Source organism: Egretta garzetta, unplaced genomic scaffold (assembly GCF_000687185.1).
Source record: "Egretta garzetta isolate BGI_Z169 unplaced genomic scaffold, ASM68718v1 scaffold18, whole genome shotgun sequence".
Lineage (NCBI taxonomy): Eukaryota > Metazoa > Chordata > Aves > Pelecaniformes > Ardeidae > Egretta > Egretta garzetta.
Genome location: NW_009260616.1, coordinates 6214646 through 6234619, shown reverse-complemented (window position 1 = coordinate 6234619; position 19974 = coordinate 6214646). Strand labels below are relative to the sequence as shown.

General features: G+C 39.1%; 1 protein-coding gene across 1 annotated transcript in view; it reads right to left on the bottom strand.

Annotated features, from left to right (window-relative positions):
* The window catches only part of NKAIN2 (sodium/potassium transporting ATPase interacting 2), a 298231-nt gene extending 291327 nt beyond the window's left edge, over positions 1–6904 (bottom strand). Inside the window, exons 1-2 of the mRNA XM_035900700.1 lie at positions 6791–6904; positions 2165–2302 (exon numbers count right to left, since the gene is read on the bottom strand). Of these exons, the coding sequence (XP_035756593.1) occupies positions 2165–2302; positions 6791–6904 (252 nt within the window). The remainder of the gene's footprint in view (positions 1–2164; positions 2303–6790) is intronic.
* Positions 6905–19974: the final 13070 nt, after the last annotated feature.

The window sequence follows — 19974 nt, the reverse complement described above, 5'->3', positions numbered from 1 at the left end:
AGCATGCACAGTAAAAAGGAAATTTATTGTAGTCTTGTTGAAGCAAGATATACTTGTGGTACCTAACGTGACTGTGGATTAAGGGTCCTATAGAGTTCACTCAAGATAGATTGACCCTTGCAAAATCTATTAAGTCTGAGTATTTACATCCACTCACCTGAAAACCTCGTAGCTACACCTTTGCAGGCTTACAGGCTGTTGTTTTTCTTCTTGCCTTCGAACTCACAACTTTACTCCTGATGTCAGATGACACCACTGAGTTTTGCCCAGCTTCAACAAGGTGCCTACTCTTGGCCCAGCAGAACTGAAGAAAAGGATGAAGTTCCCTTATGTCTCCCACCAGTGACCAGTACCATTTCCCTCATCCTGACTTTAGAGTCTCTCCAAAGAGAGCAGCAGTAGAAATGAAAAAAACACAGCACTCCTCTGTTGATCAAACTAAATGGAGGATGAAAGTTTCATCATTGTTTCCTTACCTAAGCAGTCTGTGATAGACAGCAGATTCAGGTCTCTCTTACAAAATCTGAGCAAGACAAACAATTTGATCTTAGATTGTTTCTATCCAGTTCAATGAGAGGATCCAGGAAGGCAAACTCACAAAGCCAGATGAGCTACACAGTGAGGGTGAAGGGGACCTCTGACAAAAGATATATGCAAAAATTAGTAGGATGGTGTGGCACAAAGAGTATCACCTAGAAGCTCATGTGAATGGTACGTACTTACAAGGCTGGTATTCCTCCCAATTCACAATGCACTCATCATTGTAGCAGGTAATTTTCTGTATTCTTGTTGAAAAGGCCATTTAAATCTAGCTTTTTTGTTTAGCTCAGCTAAGCTTTTTATGTTTATGCTCAATTTTATGCCTTGGAATAGTCTTGGGATGGAACTTTTTATTCTTTTTATTTAACTGACACTTGCTTGGATTTTGGTTTTTTATTTTCAAGCCTTTTGTAATAGTCAAAGCACAAGAAAACTCCAGTTCACATTCACACGACTCCCAGAGTTGTGACTAAATATTGAAAGCTTACAATATATTTTTCAATGTTGATAATACATGTTTTGGAATATATTAAATTGTGTGCTTGCATAAAGACATTATACATGTGGACACACATTTTCTGTATATAGGAAACCACAGAGATAGAAACACAGACATAAATGTTAGTGTATTACTGTTAGCATCACACTATTGCAATATGGATGGCAGCGCAGGGTTACAAGCAAAACCTTTTTATCTCCTGAGTGATTTCTGGTATATGAGGGAAAAGGGTAAGAAGAAACAGACTTTGCAGAAGTGGGTACAGATTAAGTGGAGTTATTTTCATTTGACATGAAAATATGACTGTGTATGGGCAAACCTTTTTGGCTGTTGTCTGTCTCTGAAAAGCTTTAACTGAACTAGCAGTCAATTTTCATAGAACTATTGTTATGCAAATCTATTTCTAACAAATGGTGTTCTGAAAGATGGCTTTCAGATTTGTTATTCTGTCTTTATAGACCTACAAATGGGGAAAAACCCAAACAGAGTGTAAAATAAGGATTCCATTAATACTGTATTGTACCAGAGAGTATAGCAATACTGAGTTTGTGTATGAGGGGTATCCGAATAAGGAAAAGAAATGGATTAAAAATATAGAGGTCCAAATCCTTACTTTTATTTTGCAGCCCTCAGTCTGTAACCATCAAACCTGCCTTTCTTACCGTATTCTCATACTTCATTTTCAACTTGGACTATAATTTCTAGAAAGGATATACAGAACAGATAAGCACTGCAGCAACAATGATTAATAACAATAATGAGTAACTATAATCAATCATGGAACTGTTGGGGAGGTCCAGTATATCTACGGAAGTTACGGCTAGCATTTATTCTAGCTCTAAATCCCTGTAATTCTGAGGATGCTGTAACTCTTTAAACAGACTTCACCCCTTGAAAGTTCATATTGTCACATAGTTTGTGATCACACTGATGTTCAACTTTTGTAGGTTGTTACCACTTAATTATTGCAGGTGTCTCAAAAGCATAACAAGTAAATGTAAAATATTACAGTAGAAAGTTAAACCAAGATAATATTTCTATGTGATTTATGAGCAACAGGGTTTTGAACACTTTTTTTTTTTTTTACATGCACATTAAAATAAGTAAATAAAATTAAATACTCACTCCTGTTATGTAACGAGGTCTATACTGGATGGTTCCAAATAAGCCAAGTATGACTATAATAATGTGTATAAAATTTGCCAGGATGGGTGCCCACTGATAACCAAGGAAGTCAAATATCTGCCTCTCGAGCACAGAAACCTATGGTTAAAAAGCAAAAACATAAATAGATTAGAACAGAGAAGAAAATATCTATTAGGGCATTTCCCCTTCCCATACCCAAGATAATTGTCCTGAGTTAAAACAATGGCAGCATTCTGGTAGGCTGTGCAGAGATAAAATGCTGCAGAAATGCAGCTGTTATTCCTTAGAAGATCAAACTCAGAAGATCAGCAAGGTGCATCACAGATTTATCAAATGGAAAATATAGGACAGAACTAGATCTTTATTCCCACTTCCTGAAGAGATGAAGGTGGAGAGAAAGAAAAACAACACACAAACAAACAGAAAAAACAATATGGAGTTATTACATGAAGTTACTCAAAAAAAAAAAATCTCATTGGGTCTGTGTTTCTAAAAGGGGAAAAGTGAAAAGTAGGACAAAATACTGACAAAATCTATTAAAAACAGTATTATGTAGCTTCCTCCTCTTCCACAGATACCAGAATCATAAGGGATTTCCTTAGATAGCAAGAGAAAATATAGACTTGATTTTGAAAGATTTTTTTTCCCTTCGTTTAAAAACTTAAAATTTTTGGTTAAACAACTGCACTTCTTTCTCCAAATCATATCCACCAGCTTCAAATGTCTAATGAAGTTTCAAGGACATTACAGAGAGAAAAGAGAAGTTCTGACAAAGAAATATTAATCTTCAAAGTCTAGGAATAGATAGAGAATTGTCCATTTTTTTTCTTCTTCTTCTGGAAACAAGAGTTTGAAATGAGAACAGGAAAGAGGAAAAATGAATGCTTCAGATGAAAAAGTACACTATTGTAAGAAAACAAAAATATGTTTAATTCAGACCATTTTAATAATGCAGTGAACCCAAAATATAGGGTTATGAAGAATCAGTTCCTAATGTTAGAAAATAAACATCCACCACATCATCTTCTCAGGCTTCCAAATAAATAAAATATCATAGAGAGTTTATCTTATGTAATCACTAATAAAATTATAGAAGAATTAAGTGTAATTACAGTAAACCATTTTTACTAATGCATTATTTTTAAAACAGTTAGCAGAAGTCTGGAAAAAATAAACACAAAATAAAATCAGCCTGTATACTGTCAAGTTGGAATAGCTCAAAGTATTTCCAGATTCTTGTCAGAGGCTGGTTGTTAATAGGTTAACAGTGTTACTGACCTTGAGGGATCTAAGAATTGAATTTCCAGAGGATAAAGAAAACCATTTTGAGATGATTCTTAAAGTATATGATTGGACTAAAATTTCAGACAGGAACCACAAAGGAGAAACCAGTCAAAAGATGATTTATAACACAAACTCCAAAATGGAAAATGACAAAGTGCCTTTCCTCAGAAAGCTCCTTGAGAAGAGACTCAACCACAGCTACTTCACAATGATACAGAATCAAAACTTTGTACTGATATAAGCTAAAGTGCACACAGGCACACACATACAAGCAGGTATGTACAGCCCCCACCAGGCAGGGCCCTTGGGATGGCACACACAGCACAGAGGCACCCAGTATGCTGGGGCCTGGGACTGGGTCACAGTCAACTGATGGACTCACCAGCTGAGTCACGGTAACAGGCTCTCAGCTCACTCCAAAGGAAGAAGAGGGTATTAGCTTAAATCACAGTGACGGAGGATTAATCAACTGTGGTTTATATCATGACTGGTGCAGGCTAAGAATGAGCTACAGAAATTAAGCTCTAATCAGTAACTCATTAAGTACCCTCAGCTCAATTGTGTTGCATCAGATGCCCACAGCTTCTAATAATTTGCTTGAGCTTTTAAGTTAGACATATAGTTTTTTAACGACTTTCAGTTCTTGGTTCTATGGCATAGGAAGTTAAAAAAAGCCCAAAAGCACAAGTAGTTGGGGCCTATGGCTTTTGAAAGAATTTTAATGCTAAAGCCTACCTGCATCACATACAACATCCCCAGCTAACCCTCCTCCAGCACTTCCACCATGTTGAGGAAGAATGCATATATTTGTGCCATTCCTTAGAGAGGTTCATTTAATTTTTCATCAAAACTTCAGATAGTATCCTGAGATACAGGGCCCAGTTACTCAACGAATTCTCCACAGTTGCCCACCAGAAAAAAACAGAATAATATTTTGAAAGTCAAATCCATATAAAATACAACTACACATCTGCAAGCGTGCATGTGCCTGTGAGTCAAGTCCTTTACTGTAAGACAGCAGGGAAAGAAAAAAAGATTTTAATTTCTTCTTGTAAGAGGAAAAGCAAAACTAAAATGAAGTCCTGTGAAGAGCTGTGGACACAACGGTGTTCTCAGCACATTTAATAAAAATCATCACAGCACAGGTAATTCCAGTTAAAATCAAGAAGTAATTAGCTTCCACTTGTCCATTGTTTCCTTAAAGAAATCACATATATGATATTAAGCCCCTGTCCTTAATCCGTTTGATGCTGCTGAGAGAAGGAATGGGCCTTCAATGCACTTGATAAGAAGGTAATCCTAGTTTTTAAAAACCCTGTGTAGGACCACATCCCTGCATCATATTGTGTACAAGTGGATTTCTGCTGTGACCTACTGAGGACAACAGGGCTCTCCATGGGTACAGAGTGTATTCTAAGTCTCAGCTGCTGCCTTCACTAACTGAACACAGTAATAATAAAAACCTGGTAAATACAAGCTTTCTACAGTAGGTTTTCTGTTACATAGTAATGAGAAGCAGAACTGTTATCTAAATAGCACTTCAGTTATTATTACTCATGACATGAAAATAAGAAAGATTCTAGCTAAAGCTGAGCTGGTGAAGCTGACAGTTGGTTTAAATAAAAATGATTTACTGTGCACTGAACATATCTTCAGGGTATTATATTCACGATTTATAAACATTTAAACTCCACCATACATACATGGAGACCCAGTGACTCAAACAATAACATAATCAAAACCCTGTCTTCCAAGCACTTCCCTGAAAGAATCACCTCCTGTGTGAGCAGGCAGAAAAAAAAGAGGAAATTGCTGGCAAAATGCTTGATCAACAAGCTCTATTCTTGCAAAATACTTTCTCCACACAAGTTATCAAACACCAATATCTGTGAGAGATAAATGATGGAAAAAAATGGGGGAGGTCCCTAATTTTACACTGAATGATTTGGTATTTTTAATACTGCTTCCCAAAATTATTTTTAGAATAACCTTAAAGGAACCATATTGCTAGAATTATGATAAAAAATTAATTAAATAGGTGTTGTACTTAAGACATGGAAAATTTTGAAACCTGGAGCAAATACCTGAATTTATGGTAACATCTAATATAGCTACACAGAGCTGTAGAGATAACTGTGTCTCAGATATCTATCGATTTTTTTTACTGTACAAGACCAAATTCACCTTTGCTAATAGCTTAAAACAACAATAAAAATTCCAAATTTGTGAGGTATAGGAGATTTCAATACCTTGAAACTGAAGGAGTACTTCAGTTCATTCATTTGTCTCAAGAGCAAAGTTTTATATACAACTGCACACTTGATCCCAATGACTACCTTAATTGGATTGGGGTCTTAAGTTCACATTGCAGTTTAGATCACAAATCTTAACATCACGTTAGAGCAAATTTTTTTGTGTGTGTGTGTGTGAGTGTGTATATGTTTTAAGACTATGGAGTTTCTTATTTCTGGCTGGCCAACAGTAACAAGATTCAGATATGTATCAGAACCACATCCTTTTGCATACCTGAAAGACAATTTGAAAAATTAATCTCATGTAAACTGTTCTAGCCATGAGGCTAAATACCATGAAATTAGTGTTTCAGCTACAGGATGAACTTAAGTAATAATAACTTTGAGGTGCTAAGAGTTTTAATCCCTATAAAGTATTTTATTTCCTGTTAATGAACATTTGTAATAACAATTTGTGCATTATTTTAATAAGACATATTTGCACTCCACCAAAACCAGGAAGGCAGGGATTGAACGTGCACAAAAGTGGTTCAGACTAAAACTGATAAATTGGGTCAAGTTATGAGTTCATTTTTACCTTAAAACCAAGGTAATGTTATAACACAAAATAGTCAGCTGTCAGGCCCCAGCTAGGAGAGTAATTTAGTAAAATCTGCCCATGTATTTTGTAGGAGCATTCAAAATCAGATGAGCTGCATTCATTAAAAAAAAATAAAATCTTTATTAACAAACATGAATATATAAAACCAGCTTAATACACTTGTTTAGATGCGATATTTACTTTTAGAAGTAAGGGCAGAGATGGGAGGGCTGACTCTTCCCACAGTGCTTCTGAAACTAGAGAGTGCAGGGCAGATGTGGCTGACATCTCTCTGCATGCCAGCTCAGGCCTGGAAGCGGCATAGCAACGTGGTGCCTGCCTCAGCTACAGGACCCTGCTACAAAAGCTGTGCCAGTTTACTGGTGCAAGCTTAAGATAGGATCAAGGATTAACAAAACCACTTGAAAGTACTGGGAACCTACTGTTTACTAGAGGCAGTGCTCTGCATTGTTAGCTTCATAGGATTACCTGGTGCAAAGTCAGGTAGGTCATTAGAATGATCTTGGGTTTGATGACTATTCTGCTTATGTCAAAGGTCTGCAGAGACAGGCTAGCTGTGACTGTGGCCAAAGGAGGGGTCATGGTAGATGGTTTAGTGACCACTGTTGGGAATAGGTTTAAACACTGCCAACATGCTCAAACCCCATCTTCTCCCATTCTGCCACTGACAATGGGAAGATCTAGACTGCTCTCTCAGGGGTTCCCTTCCACCTCTCTGCCCTAGTCCTATTCCTCTCTCTCTTCCCCTTGCATCCTTCTGCTAGCAGGAGCATCGAAGCCCTGGCTACCACACCTCATCTTTAAAGTGGCAAAATTAAATTTTACTGACACTACTGAGAAGCCTTGAGCCAGTTCTGAGCATAAAAATACTTTTGAATTAAGCTTTAATAATATTTTATAATTGCACAATCTGAATCTGCCTTCAGTAAAGCCTGAAGGCAAAATCAAGCATTCAGAGAGCATTCAGAAAGATTAGCCTTATCTAATACTTTCAAATTGTTTCTGTCTTTATGGAAATATTTGACAATAAAACAGGTCTCGCTTTCATTCACATAGATACAACTAGTTTCTACATGGTGATTCAAATTACAGTATATTACATTTGTAAACTCAACAAAGAAGTGATAATGCTGTTTTGGAGTTGACAAGAGGATGTACCTAGGGTATCTTAACTTGAGGTAATGAAACTATCTTCTGCATATGTTTCTTCAGCCAAAAATAGAATGTGGCCTAATACCTGAAAAAAACCCCTTCTAACAGCAACAAAAAATTAATCTCTACTCCTCAGTGGGAAAGACACAACTGTAAGAAACCTCATTAAACAAATAATTTTGAGTGGTATTGGCAGGGATCACTCACTGTCTCATCAGGACTGAGTCTTGTGATAATAAGAACTGGGCATTTGGTATCAGAGGACTATATCAAGTGAAAATAGCCAATCCAGAGTCACTATGATGGTTTTACTTGTATTCAGACCTATAAGAGTGTCCACAAAGCAAGAGAGAGAATGACAACTAATCCATGTCAGAACTGTAAGGCACAGTGGGCTCCTTGCTTTGTAGTCTCTCATTCCGCAACTAAACCTGGATAAGCAGGATGCTGACTTTGTCTGACCTTACAGAAATCTCTCTGCTCCTGCTGGAATATTCATTATTCTTATATAGAATATGTGCAGCACCTGCTACATTTTCATGCCTTGGCATAACCTGAAAACTGACATTTAAGCTATGCAGACCAGTTTATGGAAGAGAGATAATTGACATCCGTTACAGTCAGAAAAGTTTGCAGCTGCTGAACTTTGCCTATTACCTGTGTATAAAGCCATCAGTCCTTAGGGAACTCCAAGTAGTGCTGAAGGCAGCAATGCACCTTCTCTGTGACACGGCTACCTGAAGTCAGACTTGTCATCTGCTCTGTGCCCCAGAGTCCAGGGACCAGCACAAGGGCTCAGATCTCATCTTCTAGATGCTCAGTGACCCAGGTCTAGCACCTTTAAATTCAACCACAGCTGGGGAACACCGATTGTTGTCTACAACCCAGTTCCATAAACAGAAATTTCTATCCTAAGGGTGAAGCTCTTTTTTTTTGTAAGGAAAAATGGAGTATTCTCATAGGCTAGTTCAAGACTGTTGATTCAACTCAAGAATCATTGATTAGAGCCAGCCAATTTGCAGCAATTTTCAGTTTTCACCATTTGTATTCAAACTGCTTTGGGACATGACTATAAGAAAAATAAAGGCAGCATACGAAACACTCTGTGCCATCATAGTCATTACAGGAAAACCTTAGGTCATTAGGCAACTGCGGTAGGGGTCCCCATTCCAAGCTCTGTGGACAGCTAGAGTGAGTGCCCTCAAAAAGATCCCATTAAACATTTCTAGGAAAACACAAAGTTTTTTCTACTTTTATGAAACAATAGGTTTAAATTAGTAGGACCCTAAACTTCCTGTTTTCAAGAAATATAAACCCCATCACCTGCCCCTGATAAGCAACGTCACTGTAATATAAGTAAGCAGCAGAGATTACAGTCTCATTCTCTTGCCTCTTCCAACATTGAAGCTATAATAAAATTAAAAGCCAGACTGGTCATTCCTTTTCCCTAGCCCTGATGACAAATGTAATGAATAAAAAGTTTGTCTGTAATGACTAACGTATTAATACTGTATGTTGACCTCTTTTTAGAATGCTAATTCAGGTATGCATACAAATATCTCCTCTTAAGTGCATTGTTTGTGAAATATTATCTGTTTGCAGCCAAGCCTTATCAACCTACAAGGTAACAAATAGTGAAAAATGGAGTACTGTAATAAAGTTCCGGCTTAAGAGATAGTGAATCACAAAGCTCTACTCCCAGTATGTTAAGATTGGAAAGTTAAAAACAAGGATAAGGATAGAGGGAAAGGTCTGACAAAAGGCTTAAATACACATGATGAGCAGCTATATTCCATAGTGAACTGCTAACAGGTGCCACTGTATACCAGTGATGAGAATGGAGTTACAATATTACACTTCCATGTGAGTAGTGTCCAGAAACTAAAATGTAGTTGGATCAAAATTAAAATGTTCAAACAAAAGGGAGAAACAGGAAAGGAAACAGAGAGACTAAAGAGGGATATAATGGGCCTTCTTTTTGCATAAATGTTTACTGCAGTCAATAATGTTTCTCTGATGTACAGGGAGATAATTTCCATCAACTAATTTGAGGCTAAACTCTGACTTTTATTGGGTGCTTATTTTGTGTAAAGGTTAGTGTTGAGTGTCCTGGATTAAACCCATTTGTTTATCCAAAATATGCACTCAAGCACCGTAGTAGTCTCTCAGCAGGTATTTTGATGGTGACAATATTGTTAAATATCTAATTTTTTTTTTTTTTAAACTTTGCTTCTGTACTTCATATGGTAAAATACTCATAAATAGTATTTTTTGTACTGGAACAAGAATGACATCAGTTTGCTGACACCAGTTGGTACCTTAATTATGTGATGAAAGCTGGAGAAGGCTGCCTAACAAACCCGCATAGCTGACGTTATGGTGTTTGTGGAAGTTTTTTTGCGTCATGAAAGAGCCAATCACATACAGTAAAACAAGAATTGCTTCATTGTCACAAATCATCATCTCCCCTTCTACATTTGCCTTCAGATCTTTGTTTTCCCCACCTTCCAATTTGCTTTCTTTAATTCAGTGCCCACAGCAATTCTCACTGGAAGCAGCAAAAGCTATAATCTAGAACTGCTGCAAGCTCTCTTCCAGCAGAGCCCTACCCCTGCCAATAGCTGCCATCATTCAAGTGGCACTTGCTGGCATGATAGCACAGAGTTGCAGCAATTTCTTTCCACTTTTCCATACCTCATATCCCCAGCAGTTCCAAGGGGGTGATCACCTTGCTGGTTTGATGAGGTCTAGAAAACTCAGCAATAATTATTGTGCTGGCAGTGCTGCAGGCAGCCAGCATCACTAAGGCAGGAATTGGAATGCAGCCCAACCAACATAGCAGAATCTACTAATTTGTTACACTGAATATTTTGTTGTAAGAAATAATCATGAGCCTTGTGATAGACTATGAAAGGCAAATTAAATTGCCTGAGCCAGACTCTTCTCCACTGCCTAGCAAAGAAAAAAAAAAAAAAAAAAGAGCTGACAATTTTAGGTTAGCTGCTTGTATCTAGCCTTTTTAAAAGGTCTGGCTTGTTAGTAAATGACCTCCTCAAATTATACAAAAACCAATCATCTATCCAATCATGAACTGTCAAAAAAGAGGTGTTTATAATTGTTTTTGACCAATTTAGTGTGGATTAGACTAGAAGAGGAAGGCCAAACAGTGTTCAATTTAATTTCATAACATACGCTGTCTTACACAAGATTGTAAAAAAAACAAACGGTGGAGCTTTTTTCCTGTAATCGTATTAGTGAGTGTTTTAAATGATGCATGTCTACTGAATTTCTAACCCTTGCTAGACAGTAGCTTTCAATACAATTATTTGAGGGTAACTATGCTGTCTTTTTCAAAGTGGACTCCTGTTATTAATGAAACAATAGAAAAAAATAACATTTACATAACACCAAATGTCTGCACATTTCTCAGTGGTATAGGTGACCTCCCTAGAGAGAGCATTTTTATCTCAAGAAAAGATAATCTGATAATATTGTGTGTGCTGCTTCTCTGCTAAAGCAAGAGCATACCTTTGTGCAACGAATGCTGCACTTGCTGCTTCCTGCTTTGTGTTGCATGGCACTGTTTTGACTGGGGTCATGGTTTACCCTGTGGTTTATCTCTAGCCCGGTGACATACTGATTGGAACTCCATTTACAATGGAAATGCAGGCAACTGACCTCCCTGGAAAATAGTACAGTTAGGTGAAAAAGGAACTTACGTTAATGAGAGCTGTCTTCTTTCTGAGTGGAAAAAAATAACTGAAGCAGAGTCAACCTCTTTCACCCCTGCTGCTCTGTTACTGCAGCCAAGGAAAGAAAGGATCAATGCCCATTCAAAATGCCCTGCTATTGACAGGTAATTCTACACTGAGGAGAAGAAAGGAACAGATAAAGCTTGTGAACATCTGGGGAAATACGAAGAAAAAAATAGGAGTTTTCCTTATTTTATCTCACTATACAAGGAAAATCATGCCAAAAAGTAAAACTCTAGGCTAAAGACAGCTTTGTAACCAAAGTATCAGCAGATTTCCCCCAGCTGTAGGGGGATAAGAAAAAGTCTTTAAAATCAGGGATCCCAGAATTATATAATCATTTGGTTGGAAAAGACCTTTAAGATCACCATACCCGTCCACCATTAAACAATGTCCCTAAGCACCTCGTCTACCCGTCTTTTAACTACCTCCAAGGATGGGGACTCGACCACTTCCCTGGGCAGCCCATTCCAGTGCCTGACAACTCCTACTGTAAAGAAATTTTTCCTAATATCCAATCTAAACCTCCCCTGGTGCAACTTGAGGCCATTTCCTCTCGTCCTATTGCTTGTTACTTGGAAGAAGAGACCAACCCCTACCTCACTACAACCTCATTTCAGGTAGTTGTAGAGAGCGATCAGGTCTCCCCTCAGCCTCCTTTTCTCCAGGCTAAACAACCCCAGTTCCCTCAGCTGCTCCTCGTAAGACTTGTGCTCCAGACCCGTCACCAGCTTTGTTGCCTTTCTCTGGACATGTTCCAGCACCTCAATGATCTTCTTGTAGTGAGGGGCCCAAAACTGAACACGGTATTTGAGGTGCAGCCTCACCAGTGCGGACTACAGGAGCACAATCACTTCCCTAATCCTGCTGGCCACACTATTTCTGATGAAAGCCAGGATGCTATTGGCCCTCTGGGCCACCTGGGCACACTGCTGGATCATATTCAGCCACCTGTTGACCAACACCCCCAGATCCCTCTTTGCCAAGCAGCTTTGCAGCCACTCTTCCCCAAGCCTGCAGCGCTGCATGGGGTTGTTGTGACCCAAGTGCAGGACCTGGCACTTGGCTTTGTTGAACCTCATACAATTGGCCTTGGCCCATTGATCCAGCCTGCCCAGGTCCCTCTGCAGAGCCCTCCCTACGCTCAAGCAAATTGACACTCCCACACAACTTAGTGTCATCTGCAAACTTACTGAGGGTGCACTCAATCCCCTCGTCCAGGTTGTTAATCAAGATGTTAAACAGAACTGGCCCCAACACTGGGCCCTGGGGAACACTGCTTGTGACCGGCCGCCAGCTGGATTTAACTCCATTCACCACCACCCTCTGGGCCCGACCATTCAGCCAGTTTGTTTCCCAGCAAAGAGTTGATGATATAAAGTTACCCAGAAAAGAATTAATGATAAAAGGAGGATATAAAGTAAATAAGTAGGGAACAAGTTTTGTTATTTCTCCTAGTAGTAGCTGTAGAGGCAGCCAGCTGCAATGATGTGAGAAAAACTGAAAAAAACAAAAAGGGAAATATGTTTTCACAGGGTGAATAATGAAACTGGGAAAAATATCGCCACAGGCTTTTGTGGTTTAGACAGGAAAAAATTAGAGGATTTTATGGAAAATTAGTCCATTGATAGCAGCTTAAAATGATGGTCTGGCCACAGCCTTTTATTTAAGAAGTCTCATAACTACTGGTTGCTGAAACCTGAGAGGGTAAATTGAAGGAATGGCCATGCTGTACAGGGTCTTCCACTGTTTACTAGGCAGCTGCTACTGGCTGCTGCTTGAAGTAAGTCTCTGTGCTTAGGTGATCTTTTGTTCTCATCTAATATGGCTTTTTTATCTTCCATTTGAAGCAGCTTTTTTTTTTTTCAATTTAAATCGCAATGAATTTACTGCAAAATCACTAATCATACTAAAGTTATGCCCATTGACAGCATACAAGAATACATCTACTTACGCTTAAGTCACAGGATATTATGCCTTCAGACTTCTGAAAGTCTTAAGACCTAAATTGGGTCAGGAACAAAATCAATATGATCTAAAATCATACTGCCTAAACTTATTTATAAAATCACTTTTAAACACGACCATTTCAGAGACATCCCCTCTTTACATTTCAGTAACACTGCAGGACAGTAATCTCTTCTCAGGTCCTGTAAAAAGCTGCTCTCTAGTGGCTAGTGGGAAAGACCAAGAATTAGGAGAGTATAAAATGAAATCCCTTCCTTTATTTACAACTCCTTATCCATTTGTTTCCATTTTAATCTCACTGCACATGTTACTTAACCTTGATGGTGAACACTAATTCTAAAATTTTGAACAATACTGTAAAAGGCTCCACCTTACATGTCAAGATACAGGTGGTGGGCAAAGCTGAGGCACAAGGCAAGTATTTGTAGATAAAATGAAACTACAAGAAACGTTGGGCACAGTTTGGGTTTATCCATCCTTTGGGATGGGTAACTTTTGTCTATCCTGGGATAGGTATTGCTGTCCTGATCCTACTCAGCTATTCCTCTTCAATTGTTCTGCTCCTCTGTGGTCATTACCAAGCCTAAATAAATAAATAAATTTAGAAGTCTGTTACTTTGCCTTTTATCCAAAGACTCTTGCAAAAGGACATGAAACACCACTATCTTCATTTTAAAAACAAGGACCTAAAGAATAAGAAGGATAGAGACCTACCAAAATTCACCCAAAGAACAGCTGAATACTCCAGCATGGGGAATTGCTGACATGTCCTCAGTCCTGCTGAGAGCCGTAACCAGTGAAGTACATAGCCTTTGCTTGCACTGAAGAGAACTGTTAGGTGGCACTTTCATTAACAAGAACCAGAAGAGAGCCATCTATCTGTTTCTAATAAACATCTGTTACCTGTATTATTACCTGGCTCTAATAATTTATGCCATGAAAAAAAATGCAAGACTGTGAGGTACATTAATAATCAGGTGATGGTGTGCCTGATGCTTTAAAAGCATCCAACACATGTACACTTCCTTCTTTTGAGTAGCCCTTTAATGGGATGAACAGTAGTTGGCCTGACACCAGGAGGTGAAACATCTGGTAAGTGCTACAGGATACACCCCTACTCAAAACTATCACTGCAATAAGAACAAATCATTAAGTGAATTTTAAAATGAAAAAATATCACTCAGCTGTGGCATATTAGTGCAACATCACGCAAGCTGGAGCACAAGACAGAAAAAGTCTTTTGCAGGCTTCAAGTGTCATGTTTAAAGAGAAAATAACTGCCCTACAAAGCCTGGATAGGAAGAACGGAACAGCGGATGGAAAATTCCACTGAGTGCTTCATCAGCCACCTGGCAACCACTGAATGGTGGCCACTGAAAAAGCTACACCTTAGTAAGTTATAAAATGGAAAGTGAAGTTGGCACTAGAGGCAAAGTGCAGCAATTTCAGGTAATGATGTATAGCTTACACTAAGCCTAAGAAATTCAAGTTCTGCTTTGAAAAGAGCAGAGGTAACTGAAATAATGAGTGGTGGGCAAGGCACACAAGACTTTGTTGCTAACTAGACTTACAAATCTTCCTATACATCTAATCTCCACCTTGAAGCTTTCCATACCTGTACAAGCAATCTATTTGCTGTGGGCCACAGAACATGAGCAAGCCATTTATATTTACTGAGGGTGGCAAACAGGTTGGATAAGGGAGTTTCCTCGCTGCATCATCTAGCTAGGACTTTGCACAGTTTCCTGGAGATGCAGGTAGCTGTGAGTTCTAGGCTCCTTGACCTTCTACAGTTACATTATGCTACACAAGTCATATCTTATTAGAAGAAGAAAAAAAAATAAATATTTTTAAGAGACCTCCAAACCATGTTTACAGCACTTTCTTCTTGTTATGAATGCACAAAGGGAAATTACTAGAGATAACAGAAAACGCAAGCAGTACGCAGCTAGTTGGTATCAGGAGTCTATAGATAAACTGCATTATTGTAGCCAATTTCATTACCTTGGAAAGCAACAGGTAATGGTTGAAAAAGAGATCTGTACGCAGAAAGTAATAAGGTAGGGAATCAACCTTCTTTTCCTGTTATTTAAAGCCAGCAAACATGGATGTAAGCTGAACTAGGTGGACACACTTAGTACTTGCAAAAAAGGTGACTTATGTACATGTCTAATATGGACTTACAAATCTGAGCTTCTTATTTCTGTGTTTTTTAGCCATTTAGGTCATTAATATAGGCAACAAGAAAAATAACTCTACTTGTATCCAGACATTATGACTACTGCAGCATGCAACCTAGTAATATTGTCTGAAGGATAACATCATCAGATATTTCAACACAGTCAAAATAATATGAACCAATATACATACACTGTAGAAAAATATCATTAAATTCTTTGCACAAACATTTGAGATAGTGTTAAGAAACTGTTAAAAAGAAAGAGTTATGGTGTTGTCATGTATGTTAATGTAATATTTTTCATTCTCATGGTGTTTCTTCACTGGTGCCATTTCTCCATGTCACTGCGCTCCTGACTCTGTCCTTCACTGGTGGCAATATGTACAGCTGAGGAACCCCATGTTCTCCTTCCAGAGCCTGTTTTATGGCCTATTGCCTAACACAAGTTTGTGTGATTGCACAGTTCCTGCTAGGGCAGCATTTGATTACTAAATCCAATTAAACTATTGTAATTCTGTGCACATATATATAGCTGAGACTGTCTCAAAAAATAGGGAGAAATCATATAACCTGTAGTATTCACTGTCCTTCACTTTTATTTTCAATAGGATTTTTACAAGAAATCACCTCAGATTTTGGTGATTACCTTTTTATTTATTTAATTCAACACTGTAAATTAAGAAATTTCTCATTAGCAAATAAAAATAAAAACCCCATAGTTACTAGGAGTATGAAGCCCAGCTATCCTGGTTTCAGCTGGAATAGATTTGATTTTCTTCATAGTGGCTGGTATAGTGCTGTGTTTTGGATTTAATACTAGAATGTTGACAACACACTGATTTGCTAAGTAGTGCTCTGACTGGCCAAGGGCTTCTCAGCTCTCAGCTCCACCAGGTGCACGAGAACGTGTGAGGGGGCACAGCCAGGACAGCTGACCCCAACTGGCCAAAGGGCTATTCCAGACATTATGATGTCCTGCTCAGCATATAAAGCTGGGGGAAAAAGAAGGAAGTGGAGGATGTTTGGAGCAATGGCGTTTGTCTTCCCAAGTCACCAAGGCATGATGGAGCCCTGCTTTGCTGGAGATGGCTGAGCACCTGCCTGCCCATGGGAAGCAGTGAATGAATTTCTTGCTTTGCTTTGCATGCCTGCACAGCTTTTGCTTTACCTATTAAACTGCCTTTATCTCAACCCGCAAGTTTTCTCACTTTTACCCTTTTGATTCTCTCCCCCGTTCCATTGTGGGGGGAGTGAGCGAGCAGCTGCATGGTGCTGAGTTGCCAGATGGGGTTAAACCACAACACCAGCCATGAACAAAGCTCAGATGAAAGAAATCGTCTCTGTAAGTCATACCATTTCCATTCCAGTACTATTAATTAACTCACATTTTACTTGTAAACCTGCGCCGGGAGTAGGTGCCCAGGTGCTGGCAGCCGGGGGCTGCAGGGCGGCCCCTGTGAGGAGAGGCCGGGGCTGCACTGCTGGGCCCTGCAGCCAAGATGGTGGTGCCTCGGGGAAAGTGCGTGTGAGGGAGGGCAAAGCACCACCCGGGAGGAATGACTGAGGGAAAAAAGTGTGAGAAACAGCCCTCCAAGTCCCGGAGGGAGACCAGGAGGGGAGGAAGAGTAGCTCCGGGCTGCCTGAGCAGAGATTCCCTTGCAGTCCCTGGAGAGGCCAGGCTGGAGCAGGGGAACAGCATGAGGAGGAATGAGCGGTGGAAAGGGGCTGTCACAGACTGACCCCAAGCCCCCCCCTGTCCTATCCCCCCTGCGCCACTCGGGTGGGTAGGTAGAGGAGTTGGGAATGAAGGAGTGAAGGTGAGTCTGGGAAAAAGGGGTTGTGTGGGGGAAGCGTTTAGGTTTTGTTTCTCACCATCCAAATCCATTTTAATTGGCAATAAATTAACTTAATCCTTCCCCAAGTTGAGCCTGTTTTGCTTGTCTGGCAGCCAGCCAAGGTCAGACCACCACAAAACTAAGAGAAACATAAGCACATCAGACCTGAGTTACTACTACAGAAGCTATTTATCGGACAAAATATATTGCTCTCAATTACTTTGATTCTGATTAAAGATAACTTTCTTAGGATTTTTATAATTCTTGACCATTTCTGCAGAAGTCCCTAAAAACTGCAGGTGGTGGTTCACCACCTCTGAGGCCCTCAATTTTTAAATAGCCTTTGTTCAGAATTGGTTTATAGCAGTTACATGTACACTTAGCACGACAGCCTGTATCACTATAAAGTAATTTCATTGATCAAAATTTCCTTGAAAAATAAGGTCTATGGCTTTTCAAAATTTGAGCTGTTTCACTAAGCTACATGAAAACCACTTTGTTTTATCAGGAACTGTACTGCTACTGGAGCTGTGGTGAATCTATTCTCCCCTGACTTACCTGACTTATACTATGAGGCCTTCAATTATTTTCGTTGAGTTTGCCTTGTCTTGCTGGCCTTTATAGAAAACAGAAGGCACAAAAGATAACTGGTGTTTCCCCATCTGTTTCCTTAATAAATGCCCTCTGCTACAAAGGACTGGTGTGCGGACAAGAAAATAGGACTCACTTATCAAACCATACACCCAGTGCTGCCAGAGATCCAAGCTGTGTTTTGATAAGGATTTCCTGGATGACGCGACAAAATTCTGCCTGAATCTCAGGGGTATCTTAGGCATCTGGCAAAAACACTTCATCCAGATCATGAAAACAAATCACTTTTAATTAGTCAAGCCCTGAGCCCATCTCTCCCCTCCCCCATCCAAAAAACCCTCCAGCTAAAAAAAAATACCTCTGACATTTGAAAACATGATGCCGTGCTATCTCCTAAAGGCCCCCGATAACAAGGTTAAATAACAGAAAAAAAAGCCAAAATCAAAATCTGACTTGTATGTAAACATAAAACAACCTTCAATTTGCAATCAGAAAAATCCATGTGATTACTGTGTGCACTGCTCAGGAATTATTAGTCTGGTTTTGGATCTCTTTTTGTGTGCAGCTGTATGAAATCATCAAATGTTTTCAAATACAGACACGCTAACAGCTAACAGCATTTTTGTTCTGGTCAGATATTTTATTACAGATAAAGCCTTGTATCTAAACATATCCCGAAGAAAGAGGGATCTGGACGCTTCCTTTCTTTAATCTCTCCTACCTGCAATGAATTTCAACATGATAATAGTCACTGGTGATCTTTCCAACCTAATTGGCTAAAAGTGCTTTTCATACCAATGCTGTGATTGCGAAGGACTCTGACAAGGACGCTACACCCTCTGTGCCTTGCATGGGGGACGGGCTCTGTTTGAATCTCACCCTGTATCTTGTATCTGGCTTTCTCCAAAATACCCTATGTCACCACATAGGGCCAGCTCTTCGTCTTTTCTATTTCAGACAAAGGAACTCCAGCCAAGGGACTCTCAGGCATGCTGCAGTCATAGATAGACCAGTTAAGAAAATAATTGAAAAAAATATTCACATTCAAGTTGAAAGAATCAATTCCTCCTACTTCACTCAGAATAACCCAATTGTTCAGGTGCCATGTGTATGATCTCCTTTTTGGCATTGTGTGTTACAAGCCACTGCTAGAGGCAGAACATTGAATGAGATAAATCAATGGTCATTCCCACATGCCAAACCAAAAAACTGTCAATAGGGTGAAGCATGTTCCAGTTTAAATGCCTACAGCACCTTCCATATGCCTTAGTAAGGAGCGGGGGTCTCTGACTGGATTAGTCCTGATAGCCTGGGAAGGAAGCAATACATTTCCCAGAGAGCTATCACTCTGGCAAAAGTAGGAGGGAGAGAAAAGGGTTTATAGACTACAAAGCTCTTTGGCAAAAGGTCAAACTGTGGATGGGTATTACTCTTCAAGGAGAAAAGACAAGAAGAGATTGAAAATGGTACCATAACAAAACAAAACAAAAGCAAACTCACAAACTGATAGAAGAGGTGAGATAAAAAGAAATCTGTGGCATAACAATTAGATTATTTTGTCGTGCTTTTCTTTACAGACTGAAGTTTCTGGATTTGAAATAGCTCCTTTGGAAAAAGATTTTCTGAATAGGTTTTATAGTTTATTTCTCTGGATACAGATTGCTCTAACAACTTGCAGAACTGCAAGAATGAGGATAATTCTCATACTGTGGATGCTATTGTCTCTCCTCTTCCTGAAAAGGGAGCAACCAAATTAACCTAGCATCTGAAAAGGGAACAGAAGAAAGCCTGTTGTCTTGCTCTTCTTGTGAAAAGAACAGATTTTTAAAAATTTTTCTTTTCCATTCACTGATGAAGAAAATTCACTCACAGTGAAAGAAAGGTTTGGAATGACACGTCATGAAAACAGTTTTTAATTCTGAATTCTTCCTGTGATAAACATATATAGAACTCAGAAGAAAAAAAAAAAAAAGGGGGGAAGGCTTATGTTTTTTCTCTGGTACACACTTTGCATAAACTAAAAATGCCAACTTTTTAATTATCTTTGTTGAAGTAAGGTCATTGTGTAATTGTACTTCGGTGTCGATGAACCTTTGGTAAACCCTCAGCCAAACATTACAGAAATAGTCTCCTAATCTGTAATATTTCCTTTGTTTTACTGTATAGGTTTGAAAA